The sequence below is a fragment of the Mastomys coucha genome, unplaced genomic scaffold (genome assembly GCF_008632895.1).
Source record: "Mastomys coucha isolate ucsf_1 unplaced genomic scaffold, UCSF_Mcou_1 pScaffold17, whole genome shotgun sequence".
Lineage (NCBI taxonomy): Eukaryota > Metazoa > Chordata > Mammalia > Rodentia > Muridae > Mastomys > Mastomys coucha.
The window spans coordinates 25,173,462-25,189,379 of record NW_022196899.1 but is presented as its reverse complement, the minus strand read 5'-3'; the positions used below and the strand labels follow the sequence as shown (position 1 = coordinate 25,189,379).

At 39.7% G+C, this 15,918-nt stretch overlaps 1 protein-coding gene across 1 annotated transcript in view; it reads left to right on the top strand.

The window, feature by feature from the left end:
• Positions 1-6,811, top strand: part of LOC116095053 (zinc finger protein 120-like) — a 35,164-nt gene extending 28,353 nt beyond the window's left edge. Inside the window, exons 3-5 of the mRNA XM_031376553.1 lie at positions 3,466-3,592; positions 3,789-3,849; positions 5,397-6,811. Coding sequence (XP_031232413.1) covers positions 3,466-3,592; positions 3,789-3,849; positions 5,397-6,534 — 1,326 coding nt within the window. The 3' untranslated portion in view covers positions 6,535-6,811. The remainder of the gene's footprint in view (positions 1-3,465; positions 3,593-3,788; positions 3,850-5,396) is intronic.
• The last annotated feature ends 9,107 nt before the right edge of the window (positions 6,812-15,918 follow it).

Sequence of the window (15,918 nt, the reverse complement as noted above, 5' to 3'; positions counted from 1 at the left end):
GCTTTCTTTGTGGAGCTTGTGGAAGCTCTTATGGGAGGGGCTTTCATAGATTCCCATTGAGGGAGATGATAGTGTGTATACAGTTAAAAAATTTCTTTCTAAATTTCTTGCTTTTTTGTTTCTCCAATAATTTATATATTCATGATAGCCCTGACCACTTGTCCCAATCCAGGTCCCTTGCCCTCACAGACCCTCATCCCAATCTCCTCTTTTTCTCATTTCTTTTTGAGAGGGTATGGGCCACATGTCTATCCTCACACCATGATACATCAAGTCTCTTGTGTGTTAAATGCATCTTCACTCACTGAGGCCACACATTGTAGCCCAGTAAAGGAGCAAAGATAGGCAGTAGCTTTAGGGACTACTACTTCAGTTGTTGGAAGATCCTCATGGAAAATGAGCTGTGCATCTGCTACTTATGTACCAAGTTCCTTAGTAAGGCCTGTGTATGCTATTTGGTTGTTGACTTAGTCTCTGAATGTCCCCAAGGGTCCAGGTTAATTGTGTTTCTTGGTCTTCCTCTTCAAGGCCTTCAATCTTACCCACAACTGTTTCATAAGAGTCCTCAAGGTACATTCAGTGTTTGATTCTGGTTCTCTTCATCTGTTTCTGTCAACTGCGTGTTGCAGCCTCTCAATAGGCAATTATGCAAGGCTCCTGTGTGGGAGCATAACATAGTATACTTAATAATGTCATAGATTGGAGTTTGCCCTTAAGGTGGGGCTCTATTTGGGCAAGTTTTCTTTGGCCATTACCTTAGTCTGCTATAGCTTTATCCCTGGATTTCATTTTTTTTTGTTTGTTTTGTTTTGTTTTAATTTTGTTATTAAATATTTTCTTTATTTACATGTAAATTTCTCCTTTCCAAGTTTACCCTTCAAAAAAACAAACAAACAAACAAAAACAACAAGAACAAACCCCTGTTGCCTCCTCCCTCCCCATATTTGCCACCCACCCTCTCCCACTTCTTGGCCCTGGCATTCCCCTACACTATGTCATAGAACCTTCTCAGGGCTGAGGTCCTCTCCTCCTATTGATGATCGAGTTTGCAATCCTCTACTATACACGTGCTGCCAGAACAATGCGACCCACCATGTGCAGTCCTTGGTTGGTGGTTGAGACCCTGGGAGCTCTGAGGGTGTCAGCTAGTTCATATTGTTGTTCGTCCCAAGGGGCTGCAGACCCCTCAGCTCCATAGGTCCTTTCTCTAACTCCTTAATTGGGGACTGTGCACTCAGTTCAATGAATGGCTATGAGCCTCTACATCTGTATTAGTCAGGTATTGTCAGAGCCTCTCAGGAGATAGCTATATTTAGGCTGGCTTGTCCTTCCTTCAGTCTCTGCTCCATAGCTAATTTCTGCAACTCCTTCCATGGGTATTTGGTTCCCCCTTTTAAGAAGAAATGAAATGTCCACCTTTTGGTCTTCCTTCTTCTTGATTTTCTTGTGGTTTGTGGGTTGTTCTTCCTGTATTCCAAACTTCTGGGCTAATAACCACTTATCAGAGAGTGCATACCATGTGTGTTCTTTTGTGATTGGGTTACCTCACTCAGGATGATATTCTCCAGATCCATCCATTTCCCTAAGAATTTCATAAATTCATTGTTTTTAATAGCTGAGTAGTACTCCATTGTGTAGATGTGCCACAATTTCTGTATCCATTCTTCTGTTGAGGCATATCTGGGTTGTTTCCAGGTTCTGGCTATTATAAATAAGGCTGCTATGAATATGGGGGAACATATGTCCTTATTACATGTTGGAGCACCTTTTCTGTATATGCCCAGGAGTGGTATAGCTGGGTCCTCTGGTATAACTATGTTCAATTACCGGAGATACTGCCAAACTGACTTCCAGAGTGGTTGTACCAGCTTGCAATCCCACCAGCAATGAAATAATGCTCCTCTTTCTCCATAACCGCTCCAGCATCTGCTGTTCCCTGAGTCTTTTATCCTAGCCAATGTGACTGGTGTGAGGTGGAATCTCAGAGTTGTTTTAATTTTTATTTCCCTGATGACTAAGGATGATGAACATTTCTTTAGGTGCTTCTCAGCCATTCATTGTTCATCAATTGAGAATTCTTTGTTTAGCTCTTACTCCATTTTTTAATAGGGTTATTTGGTTCTTTGGATTCCTTTTAGACAGGAAAAATTTTGTCCTGTGTGTTTACTGTGTTGTGGATGAATCTGATTCTTGAGTTTTCTTCTCATGTTCCCATACATTCACCATTTGGACTCTGTCCCTAAATCTCATAAGGCATATTATATATGTTTGCTATTCAATGTTAAGCTATTTTGCAGGCCTGTTGGATTTATAGTTTTAATTTTATTATTTTTTTTGTCAAGACTCAATTTCTCTGTGATGCCTTTCCTGTCCTGATAGTAGGTGTACAAACCACACAAGTCACCTAGCATATTTTTTTACAATAATCATATGCTTTTGTGCAGCTCTGCATATACATCTTAACTTTTAAAATTTGACCAAGTATATAGGTTACAATCTATTTGTCAGAATGGCATATGCTCATGACATCAATATTATCTGAGCTTTCAGATTCAATGGACTCCTGGTGTATGATATTCTGCTACACTCTTGTGTTTGTTATTAACATTTCAAATAAAGATGAGAGCTCTGCCTGTAATTATGAATATGGATGTGAGGGGATGGCCTCAAAACTGAACTTCATGTAATGGGTTGTTGTTGGTCCCCACATAAATTAACCACCATTATGTGGAGACCAGCAAGAGCTTTCCATGTTGAGCTATCTCTCTCCTGCCCTAGGTTGCTTATTTATGATCCGCATTCATATTACTAATATTTTCATCTGTCCATTTGCAACAGTTTAAACTTGCATTTCCATTTTAGTAAAGTTTTATTAATATTGAAATTAAACTGGTGCAAATCATGTTTCTGCACAATGAATACAGAACTGTAGTGAATGTATAATTATTTGTAGGAAATTCATAAAGAATTGTGAGTTCTCTATCATTTTTGCTTACTTGTTTAATATTTACAAGGGAGTGAGGGTCATATCTTGTAAATTTTGCTGTCCTGGAATGTGTTATATAGGGCACGCTAGCATCCAACTCAAAGACATAAACCTGTGTATGCCTCTAGGATTAAAGACATGAGCAAATACCATGTTTATCCATTATTTTTATAGTTAGTAATTTTTTAGACACTTTCTTGGTTGTGTGTTTGGTACTTTTGTCCTGTTTCCTCCTGAATTTGCTCTCAATTATCATTTCTCTTGCAATCCTATATCTATTCAAAAGTTTCAGAAGCAAGGCAGATGAACTCTATATTCCATTTCCTTCTAACATGGTATGAGGATTAGAATATAACTTCTGTGTCAGGAAATAAGTGGAAAAAACAACAGAATTATATTAAGATATTGTCAAGAAAGTATACATTTAATATATAGTAATATCAGTATCATGTGTTATATACATGTATGTTATACTTTAGGATACAGTGACTTTTGATGATGTGCATGTGGACTTCACTGGGGAAGAATGGAATTTGCTCAATTCTTCCCAGAAAAATCTCTACAAAGATGTGATGTTGGAGACCTACTGGAACCTCACTGCTATAGGTTAGACTGTGAATTTTCTTTATTCTTTTCAAAATAAGAGATGGATGTTTCTTGGTTATTATCTTCTGTTATTTCAGTTGAAAACAAGGAAGACTAAGCTAACTAAATCCAGTTCAGTGCTATGATAATTCACAGTACTTTGAATTTTACCTAATTTCTAATATGACATCATTCATTTTTTGGTACTGTGTTTTAGGATACGATTGGGAAGATTATCACATTGAAGAACAATGTCAAGGTTCTAGAAGTCATGAAAGGTAATTTTTAATGTGCAAGCTGATACAAATATACCTCAGAGGAAATTTTAATATGTTCTGGAAGCTCTAAATCAAAGCAAGAATGTAAAATATCAATTATTTAAGAGTGCTATGATTATAATATTCTCACTAAACCATGTAGCTCAATATCAGGTATCTGATTTGTGTTTTCAAAGCTTGCGTCTTACAGAGGAAACAAGGAAATGATGCATTATGAGATACCTTTATTTCATTTGTAGCTCCAATAGAGTTAAGCTGCAGTACTACCAATCCCTACAGTCTCATAATATTAAGATATTTCACATTGTTTTGTTTTGTTTTTCGAGACAAGGTTTCTCTGTGTAGCCCTGGCTGTCCTGGAACTGACTCTGTAGACCAGGCTGGCCTCGAATTCCGAAATCTGCCTGTCTCTGCCTCCCAAGTGCTGGGATTAAAGGCATGCTCCACCAATGCCCGGCAATATTGCACATTTAATAGTGATTGATATATATCCAAAAACTTCTTATAATTAAAAAGTCCATGGTAGCATTGTTGAAACTCATATTTTTGTAGTGACATTGCTAAGTTTGCTGACAAGTCAGTTTATGGGTCAAGAATATTGTAATGGAGAATCTTTAATCCAATACATGGCTACAAGGAACAAAAAGTCAAATAGTACAAACAAAATGTGAATCCTTTCATTTGTTGTTCTTCTCTTAATGAGTATAGTAAGTGTTAGAGTGGATAAAAGCCTATGTACATAGGGATATTGAAAGGAACAACATACATGTTAATATTCAAGAACAATACAAAAATACGCAGTATTCTTCTTTTTGTATACATTCTGAAGTTTGAATTTATTGGATTTCTCACTTTACTGGGAATAACCCCAAACTCACACTGCAGAAAATCCATAAGTATACTATTAATTTGGAAATTCCCGTTTATCCTGGTTCACAGAGCTAATGTGGTGTACAACACACTAGTGGAAAAATTATAAATGCATTGATTGTTTTAAAGTTCTGTGTTTTTCCAATTTTATTCAGATATGTGAAATACATCATATAGAAATCTCATATAGAAAAAAGTACCGATGGCTCCAGCTGCATAGATAGCAGAGGATGGCCTTTTTGGACATCAATGGGAGAAGAGGTCCTTGGTCCTGATAAGGCTTGATGCCCCAGTGTAAGGGAATGCCAGAATAGGGGAGCAAGATAGTGTGGGTTGATGAGCAGAGGGAGGGCTGAAGGGATAGGGGTTTTCAGAGGGGAAACCTGAAAAGGGGACATGAACTGAAATATAAATGAAGAAAATATCTAATTAAAAAAGGAAAGGATGTTATAAATGTGAGCCATGTAATAAATGCTCTTATCATCTCAGGTAAATACCTGTTAATAAATATAAAGAGGTAAAACAATCATAATAAGGGAGAACATATGAAATGATAAAATTTTATGATCTAATTTTTCTCTTTTATTAGACCAAAGTGTAAATTAATTCATATTGCTAAAATGATTAATCCTGGTAATAAATGTTATAAATCTTAAAAGTGTCAATTTATGTTGCAGGCATGTAAGAAGTCATGGTGGAGAGAAGCCATATGAAAATAAACAATGTGGTAAAGCCTTTGCAATACCCAATCATCTCCAAAGACATAAAAGCATACATACTGGAAAGATACCCTATGAACGTAATCAATGTTGTAAAGCCTTTTCAAGTCAGAGTAGTCTCCAATATCGTGAAAGAACTCATACTGGAGAGAAGCCGTATAAATGCAATCAATGTGGTAAAGCCTTTTCATATCACAGTAGACTCCAATATCATAAAAGAACACATACTGGAGAAAAGCCTTATGAATGTAATCAATGTGGTAAAGCCTTTTCATATCAGAGTCATCTCCAATATCATAAAAGAATACATACTGGAGAGAAGCCTTATGAATGTAACCAATGTGGTAAAGCCTTTTCAGGTCAGAGAGGTCTCCAATTTCATAAAAGAACACATACTGGAGAGAAGCCTTATGAATGTAATCAATGTGGTAAAGCCTTTTCACGATTAAGTCATCTCCAATATCATAAAAGAACACATACTGGAGAGAAGCCTTATGAATGTGATCAATGTGGTAAAGCCTTTTCAGGTCAGAGTAGTTTCCAATATCATAAAAGGACACATACAGGAGAGAAGCCTTATGAATGTAATCAATGTGGTAAAGCCTTTTCAGGTCAGAGTAGTCTCCAATGTCATAAAAGAACACATAGTCGAGAGAAGCCTTATGAATGTAATCAATGTGGTAAAGCATTTTCACAATCGAGTCATCTCCAGTGTCATAAAAGAACACATACCGGAGAGAAGCCTTATAAATGTAATCAATGTGGAAAAGCCTTTTCACGGCAGAGTCATTTCCAATGTCATAAAAGAACACATACTGGAGAGAAGCCTTATGAATGTAATCAATGTGGTAAAGCCTTTTCAGGTCAGAGTAGTCTCCAATGTCATAAAAGAACACATACTGGAGAGAAGCCTTATGAATGTAATCAATGTGGCAAAGCCTTTTCAGATCAGAGAGGTCTACAATTTCATCAAAGAACACATACTGGAGAGAAGCCTTATGAATGTAATCAATGTGGTAAAGCCTTTTCACGATCGAGTGTTCTCCAATATCATAAAAGAAGACATACTGGAGAGAAGCCTTATGAATGTAATTAATGTGGTAAAGCCTATTCACACTCGAGTTTTCTCCAATATCATAAAAGTACACATACTGGAAAGAAGCTATTTGATTATAATCAATGTTGTAAAGTGTTTGCCTGATCCAGTCATCTCCAAAGACATAAGAGAACATACTGTATAGAAACGTTAAGAATGTAGTGTTTGAGCCGGGAGGCAGTGGCACACATCTTTAATCACAGCACCTTGCGAGGTAGGTGTAGGCGGATTTCTGAGTTCTAGGCCAGCCTTGTCTATAAAGTAAGTTCCAGGATAACTAGAGCTATATAGAGAAACCCAGTCTTCAAAAACCAAAACAAAAACAAAAAAAAGAATGTAGTCAATGTGGTAAAGCCTATTCACAAAGGAGATGTCTCCAAAAACATAAAAGTGCAAATACTGAAAAGAAATCTTAGGAATGATGAATGTAATCAAGGTGGAAAAATACTTTCACAAAGTTTTTGTCTCTAAAAACATAATGGCAACCATATTGGAGAGAAACTATGAATGTAGTCAAGGTGCTAACTTTTTTGCCTGCCCCACTAGTCTCCACAATGTAAAAGATCCCATACTGGAAAGAATCCTCATGAATGCAAACAGTGTGGTAAAGCCTTTGCATGTCCTAATCATATTTAAATGAGTTGAATTGGTTATCATTAAGAAAAACTGTTGATTTGAATGTGCTTGGCCATATGAAATGGGATGAATAGGAGGCATGCCTTGTGCAGTATTTGTTACAGTTTAGAAGTAAAGTTAATTAGTATGTTGGTGGTTTTCGGAGCTCTGCCCATGCAAAATAGCCCTTCCTACTACTTGACTCGAAGACAGTCTCTTCCTGGCTGCCTTTTCATGAAGATGCAGTATTCTCAGCTCCTTCTGCAGCTTTATGCCTGCCTGTATACTGCCATTCTTTCTACTATGATGGTAATGGATTAAAAATATGGAAATGTAAGCCAGGCCCAACTAAATATTTGCCTTTGAAACATTTCCCTTGGTCACAGTGTCACTTCTTAAGTACTGTTATGATAGGCATGACCATATTTTTTATTAGAGTAATGTGGATTTTTAGACTTTGGATGTTTACATGCATTAAGTGGGACTTAATGGGCTACCTAGTAGGATATAGAAAACATAGGTACTAGGGTGTGATTGGAAATTTGTATATAGGTTTTATGATATCTTGCTGAATATTTTTCCTGTCTTTTGCTCTCTTTGGAAGAGTGTTCTTGAGGCTAAGGTCAAGAAGTTTAGACTAATTGCATTGACAAAGGAAGTCCAGAAAGGGCAGCATGACCTTTCTTCTCTGTTTACTCTCATGATGATATTTTTGATCATGTATAATAATCTTATGATGTCTCTATTTTGTTTCCACCTGTAAACCAGTTTTACATTGATTTTTGATTGTATTTTTGATTAATCATGTATCCAACAACTTTTCTGAAAGTGTTTTATCAGCTCAGGAATTGCCTTGGGGAAAGTTTTGGTTCACTTATGCATGCTTCACTTATGCAGATCTGTAATGACTTTTTTCTAGATGTTTAGGTCTTTTTAACTTGTTTATATTAGAGCTGGAGTGATGACTCAGTGGTTAAGGGTACTAGCTGCTCTTCCAAAAGTCATGAGGTCACTGCCCAGCAACTACATGGTGGCTCACAACCATCTTCTAGTGTGTATGAAGACAGTGATGATTGTAATAATATAAATAAATAAATCCTTTTTAAACAGTTGTTTATCTTAGTTTGATTTAATTCACATAAGTGGAAACTATGAAGGAAATTATCTATTTCATTTATAATTTCCAATTTGGAGGATGTCTCAGTCATGATTTCTATTCCTGTACAAACATCATGAACAAGAAGCAAGTTGTAGAGGAAATTGTTTGTTCAACTAACACTTTCACACTGCTTTCATCACCAAAGGAAGTAAAAAGTGAAACAGGTCAGGAAGCAGGAGTCATGGTCAGGTTACAGAGACCATCGAAGGATATTCCTTACTGGCTTGCTTCCCCTGGCTTGCTCAGCTTGCTTTCTTATAGAACCCAAGTATACCAACCCAGGGATGTTACCACTCACAATTGGCCCTACCCCCTTGATCACTCATTGAGAAAATGCCTTATAGCATGATCTTATGGAGCCATTTCCTCATCTGAACCTCCTTTCTTTGTGATAACTCTTGCCTGTGTCAAGTTGACACAAAACCAGCCAGTACAGGGGAGGACAGGCTTTTTAAAGCTATGTGTTTATCAGTCTCTGGATTTCTTCATTGTTATTTTGTACCCATTTTTATTTTTGATTTTCTTAATTTGGATATTCTCTATCTTTTTTTAAGGGTTGGTCTTTCTTGTCTAATAAAAACTCAAAGGTCTATCTCTACATTTTATTCTTTGTATGCTTCTCTTTCTATATTATTAATTTTAGCCCCAGCTTGAAAAGTTCTTGATTTCTTCTACTTTTTTTCTTTATTCATTTACTTCTTTCTGTTCTAGACTTTAAAGCATGCTTTTAAATTGGCAGTATGAGATCTCTGCAATTTTGTTTCATGTAAGCATTTTGTTCTTTGGATTTTCTTTTATCACAACTTTCTCTTGTGTGTGTGTGTGTGTTCCATAAGATTGTGCATGTTTGGACTAGACAGATGGCTCAGCAGTTAAAAGCACTGACTAATCTTCTGGAGGTCCTGTGTTCAAACCTCAGCAACCACATGGTGGCTCACAACCTTCTGCAATGTGATTGGAAGTCCTCTTCTGTTGTGTCTGAAAGACAGCTACAGTGTACTTACATATAATAAATAAATAAATCATTTTTTAGAAGATTGTGCATGTTGTATATTCATTTGCATTGAATTCCAGAAAATCTCTATTTCTTTATTTCTGTCTTAACCTATTTTTCATTCAGTAGTGAGGTGTGCAGCTCCCATTAGTTTGTAAGCTTTGTGTTCTTTATGGTTTTGTTGATATCTAGCTGTATTTCACTGGCTCTGTGCAGTCTAGCGGACCCGCAGTCTAGCGGACCCTCACTCCGTTGGGTGCTCTCGGACTGGAGATTATTGAGTACCTGTGAATACAAGCGGGGAGAGAGAGAGACAAAAACATGGACACCAGGTAGCTGTATCGAGCTATCCATTTACTTAGGGGAGAGCTGGGTTTATATAACCAGAGGCAGTACCGAAACCAAGGGCAACCCGATACCAAGCCATTTAACATAAACACGAGACTGGAGGAAAAGTTACTTCAAAGGCAAGTCTGAAAGTCTTTGATCTAAGGCGGTCAGGCAATCTCCCCAGAGGTGGCATCTGCAGTCCTAGTTTAGGAACCGTTTTGTTTCTTTCGATTCTTGAGGCGAAGGAGGAGGGATCCCACATTTCACCCTCTCTCGTTAAAGATAATGCAGGGTAATAGGACATTCTCTCGACACATTTGCATGGGTATCACAGCTGGTGTGTTAAGGCACTCTGGCTCCGTCCCCTCAGGCACATTTTGCACAGTGGAAAACCAGTCTACAATACGTCTGTATCACAGACAGCCACTGGCCTTTTGCTTGCCTGGGAAAACATCACAACCAGAGGAAATGTCATCTTCTGCACCATCCTTCCATGCTAAATGTCAAGTCACGTCCACAAACACCTGCAAAAGTCCAAGAGCCGGTAATATTTTCTGAAGCTAGTTGATGTATCTCTGTCAGCCTGATGCTCGAGCCAGGAGGTGGGGATGGGGTGCACGCCATGGAGCTGGGAGCTTTTGTTCGCCAGGACTCTGGGGTCGGTTGCCAGGAAACAGTCTCGGGACAATCAAATCAGTTCTTTGAAGGCTCTGGTAGTTGTATTAACCTTTGAAATGCTGGAATCTCAGTGGTAAGACAGGTGGCTTCAGGATGTCGCCTGTCTGCTATAGAATGTAAAAAAAGACATGAATGAACTTTTGCTCCAGGTGAGCCAGGTTTATTTGCCTCTGCTTTGTCGGGAGAAAGCAGATTTCCGAATCAAACGGGAAAAAACACATTCAAAACTGGCAAGAAAAAAACCTGTCAGCCTTAGAACAAAAGAGAATGATACTGGTACGAAAAAGCCTGTCAGCCTAGAACAAAAGAGAATGAAAGAAAAAGGAAAAAGGAAAAGGCTTTCTGAGCTTGCCTGTTTAAGGCAGCGGCTGCTGGGCCTCAGAATCAATCTGACGTCTCCTCCTCTCTCTGGGCATAAATGCAGACCGAGCATCTGGGCTATGTCATGCATTGGCATGATAATAAATAGCTTCAGGGAGCCAATGTCAGTCTGCCTCAGGCCTACTTTTAACGTAGGTCTGTAGAAAATTTAAAATGAAAAGAGAAGCAAGATGCACCTTTGGAGACCTATGGGGGAAGAGATTCCCTCCCTTGGTCTAGAAAAGCTAAATTTTTTAATCGTGCGTCACACACATTCAACAATCAAAATCTTAGTAAAAGGAAAAAAATTTTCTAGTATGAGAAGGCTCACAACATTGAAGCTTGTCAATATCATATTTAGAGGCTTCTCCTGTTTGCAGGGAAGCAAAAATAAATCTTGAACAAGTATCAATGCAGACATGTATATATATAAGCTTTCAAAATTCTGCATAATGTGTGATATCCATATGCCAGATACTATAAGATACCAGCCCTCTAGGGTTTATCCCCAAATGCGAGAATGTGGATAAAATGACACATTTCGAGCACTGTTTAACGATCATTCTTGCTTGTTCTCTGGAAATTTTATGTTTAAACCTCAGAGTCTGGCTGGACAAATGGAAACTTATTATGATCCCGTTTAGTTAAGGCCACAGAATCTGAAACCATAATCTTTCTATATAAGGGCTCTGTCACTGGTAATAGCCTCTGGCTAAAGGTCTTGGCAGGCCAGAATGAGCCCTAATATGACCAATATAGAATTGATTTTTACGTGCAAGAATGATATTTTGGTAACTGATTAAAGAGAAGTCCTGTTGGCAAGTTTATCTTAAAACTGTCTACAATGGCAAATAGAAGCTGTTGGAGTATAAATTAAATGTATCAGACACAGCTTCAAAGACCTTCAAAACCTCTGTAATTCAGCCAATTTAGCGGAGAGACCAGGAGTACTTAATTACCTGTTTACCAAAAATGAGATAACTAGTTCCTTCCTAGATGTGCCATCAGTAAATACTTCACAAGGGCATTGTCTATTGCCTTCCAAGCTGTTACCTTGGAAAGATAACTTCATGTATATATAAAAACGTTATGAATCTAAAAATTGAATAAGTAGCTAAATCTGTACAAAAGCTGGGAATCTAGCTCCAAGGTAAAAGGTAGGATAATAACATCTGGCTCTTTGTCAAAGTAAGTTAACATTTGTTTCCTACCCAGAATAATCATCAGTGCAACAGCTTCAATCACATGGCACGATATTACATTAGGGAGACACCCTTGAATGGATACACAAAATAGGTTCCTTCTGTCACAACAATGCCGTAGGGGCATGACTAGTATTGAAAACTAATAAATGCAAAAGTAAGTAATGAATTGATTCTCAATAGATTTTCTACCTGCTGTAAAGCAGAAATCTCTTCTTTAGTTAAGGATCTAGGATAATTCAGATCAGAATTACCTCTGAGAATATCAATAAGGGCTTCTAGTCTCCCATGGTAAGTTTTACATAGGGACGAAGCCAATTAATATCACCCAATAATTTTTGAGATAAAGACCACTGATCAACCCACACAGGAGTATTATAAATCCACTTGATTTTATCTGCATGGGGCACAGGAAATACAGTAGCCTCTATGGAAAAAGTGTCATCATAATAAGGCTTATGGCCTCTGTATATATAAATGTCCCACATGGACTTCTGCCTATAAGCCAACTCATTAGAGCTACATAATACTAGCCCCATCTGTGATGACAGATCTCTCCCCCACAGAGTGACAGGGAGGTTAGGCACAACATATGGTTGAAATTGTCCTGAGTTACCTTTCTCATCCCTCCAGGTAAGTTCCGGTGTCCACCAGCCCCTTAAAACATTTTCCTTCAATAATCAGTTTTAAATAAGGCCTTATATTTGTAATAGACTATATCCAAAAAATTTCAGGAGCACCAGAGCAACTCTGTCCTGTCTCATTAGCAATAGCTCTTTGGCCCAAAGTTTCTCTTACTTGTTCTGACCATCTAGCCTCTGTCTAGTGCCCGCTTATTGTTTTCCCGCACTTTCTGCCCTTACTGGACAATCGTGCTTGAAATGGTTAAGTTGTTACAAATGCAGCAGTTCTTGCTATCTTGCCAGTATGCCAAGCCTTTTGGGACAGGTACCTCCTGCACCGCGGCTGCAACTGCTGAACTTTGATTAAATGCAGGTCCCATGTTGACACAGAGACGAATATAGCCAGAGATATCTGTCTGGCCTGATCAGCAGAAAACTGCCAACTAGTAAATACTTAAACCACTAGATGTTACTAGTGATAGCAAAAGTGCTTTTGCAGGTATGAATTTGTGCTCTATGGTTTCATGCATGCGCATTATAACAGCTGCCGCTAGGCTTCTCAGGAGATGTAGTCAGAGGGAAGACCTCCGCAGCCCCCGCCTATCCTGTATGAGCCAGCCCGGGGCAGGTGAACCGCAGGACCCGTGATCCCCTCTGCTCTCCAAGAGCGGGGCCACCTGAGCCACCCCTGTTGCCGGGCCGGGCTGTACCTCTAAGACTTTTTAGCTAACTGCTTGTGGCTGTGGGGCTGCCGAGGAAAACGCCCCAGGTGGAAAAGGTCCACTCTTGCTTCTTAGTGCTCTAAATTGGGAATCTGTGTGGTTCATAAGCTTGCGCCGATAAAGTCCCTGTCTAAAAAGTTAGACCACCAGATGTCCCCTAAATAGCTAGGACGCTTGTGCATTGTCACAGTAGCCTTTTGTCTGTCCGCTGCACTCTGTCGCTGGACTGCACACGTAGGCTGCTGTAGGAGGAGGTATTAGCGAACCGCAGAAGGCGGAGCCCACGCTCCGCCCAAGGCCTGCGGGCAGCCACGGATTCTGGTCTCCAGGAGCCCCTCCCTGCCCCGGTTGTGCCTCCGGAGCATGGCGCAGGATCGTGGGCTCTGAACCAGACTGTCTCTGCCCTCAGGAAGGGTAACCCACTCGTGCCTGGCTCTGTGCAGTCTAGCCAGTCATGGCTCCGATCTGACCAGGCCACCCTGGAGTTGCAGGTGGGCAGAGCAGTAGGTACACAAGCAGCTGTACCTGACCCTGGCCCGGGCAGACTGGCTTGACTGGCAGATCTGTTGTCGGATGCCCGCGCACTATGTATGGAGACTCTGCGGCCATGGCCAGGCTGCCAGGAGGCTGCACTCTACTGGGTCCACCCACCATATCACCAGCACCATGTGTAACTCAGACAAGAGACAAGACTTTCGCATTCATACCATGATACGAGACTCACATGTAACACGAATATACATAAAACATATACCCACAGTGGCTACAGCCTGTGGTTCCCCTGTAGCTCTGATCCCCGTGCTGTTCAACTCCGGGGAATGACTGCCTCCAAACCTGGAGTTCCACAGTCAAAATACCTCGGCAAAAACCAAAAACCCAGCCTTATCGGCTGTGACCTCTGGCATGCCAATCCCCTTGGTGGATCCCTCCACACTCCGTGACACCCGTCAAGTATCCTGCCGACACCCGGCAAATTTCTCGCCGTCCATGCTAAGCATGAATGAGAGCTCTCTGTACTTATTACTCCAATCCAGCCCCAAGTTAGAGAGATCTGGAAACCCAGATGAGGCTGTCTCATTATTAAAAATATAAGTGCCTATCCTATTGTAGGATAATTAACCCATCTTGCCCTCTATCCAGGGGTAAAAAGCTTTAAGCCATATTGTAATTCTCTCAATGTAAATAATTTCACTCTTACCCCTAAGTCTCAAGCAGCCTACCCCAGTTCTGGGAAGCTGACTAGAAATCTCTGTATCCATTTATATTACCGCTGATAAATCCTGCATCTGGCGGTGGAGTCCCTCAATAAATTTCTCTCGAGTCCAAGGTCCACATGGGGGCCATTTTTGGGAGTCTGTCCAGCAGATCGTCAGTCCGTTGGGTGCTCTCGGACTGGAGATTATTGAGTACCTGTGAAAACAAGCTGGGTGAGAGAGAGACAAAAACACAGACACCAGGTAGCTGTATCAAGGTATCCATTTACTTAGGGGAGAACTGGGTTTATATAACCAGAGGCAATACCGAAACCAAGGGCAACCCGATTCCAAGCCATTTAACATAAACTCGAGACCAGAGGAAAAGGTACTTCAAAGGCAAGTCCGAAAGTCTTTGATCTAAGGCGGTCAGGCAATCTCCCCACAGGTGGCATCCGCAGTCCTGGATGAGGCACCGTTTTGTTTCTCTTTCAATTCTTGAGGCAAAGTGGGAGGGAGCCCATAAGGGTTGGTAACTGCTTAAGGCACAGATGTTAAAAATTGAAATGTCATCTTTGGTGAATTTTTTTCCTTGGAGGAATATGTAGTATCTTCCTCCAGTTCTTTTGATTATTTTTTGTTTAAAAATCTATTTTCATATATTTTAAATAGCTACATCAGCTTGATTCTTTGGTCTATTTGCTTGGAATACTTTTTATAACCCTTTACCTTGAAGTAATACCTATTCTTGATGTTGAGCAATATTTCTTGTATGAAGTAAAAGGATAGGTTTGTGTTATTCATTCAGTTAGCTTTTGTCTTTTTATAGGTCAACCGAGGTCATTGATATTGAGAGAGTCAGTGAGTGGTGATTGTTAACTCCTGGTATTATGTTGTTATTGCTACTGTTGTTGGTGGTGTTGGTACTGTGGTGTGTGTATGCTTTCCTTTATTTTGCAGATGATAAAGATGATACCTGTGTTTTCCTGTGTATTATTAACCTCCTTGGATTGGATTCTTCTATCACTTTTTGTAGGTCTGTATTTGTAGATAGATATTGTTTAAATTTGACTTTGTCATGGCCTATCTCATTTTTTTTTCCATTTAATGGGATTGGTTTCCTTCACTTTTTTGTTTGTGCTTTTCCTGGCTGTATTTCAGATACTTATTGATATCCTCTAAATTTTTCTGTGGTTTTATCAGTTATTTTTCTTGGATATTTTCCTTATTTACATTTCAAAAATGTTCCCCTTTCCAGGTCTCCCCTTGAGAACCCTTCCATCGCACCACATCTCCATCTGCCAATATGAGTGCGGTCACCTACCCACTTCCATCTTCCTGCCCTGTCATTACCCTACACTGGAGTATCACACACCCTCAGTCCTAAAAGGGATTCTCCTCCTACTGATATCCAACAAAGCCATCCTTTGCCACATATGCCAGTGCCATGATTCCCTCCGTGTGTACTCTGCTTGGTGCTCCACTCTCCCAGAGTTCAAGGGGGTCTG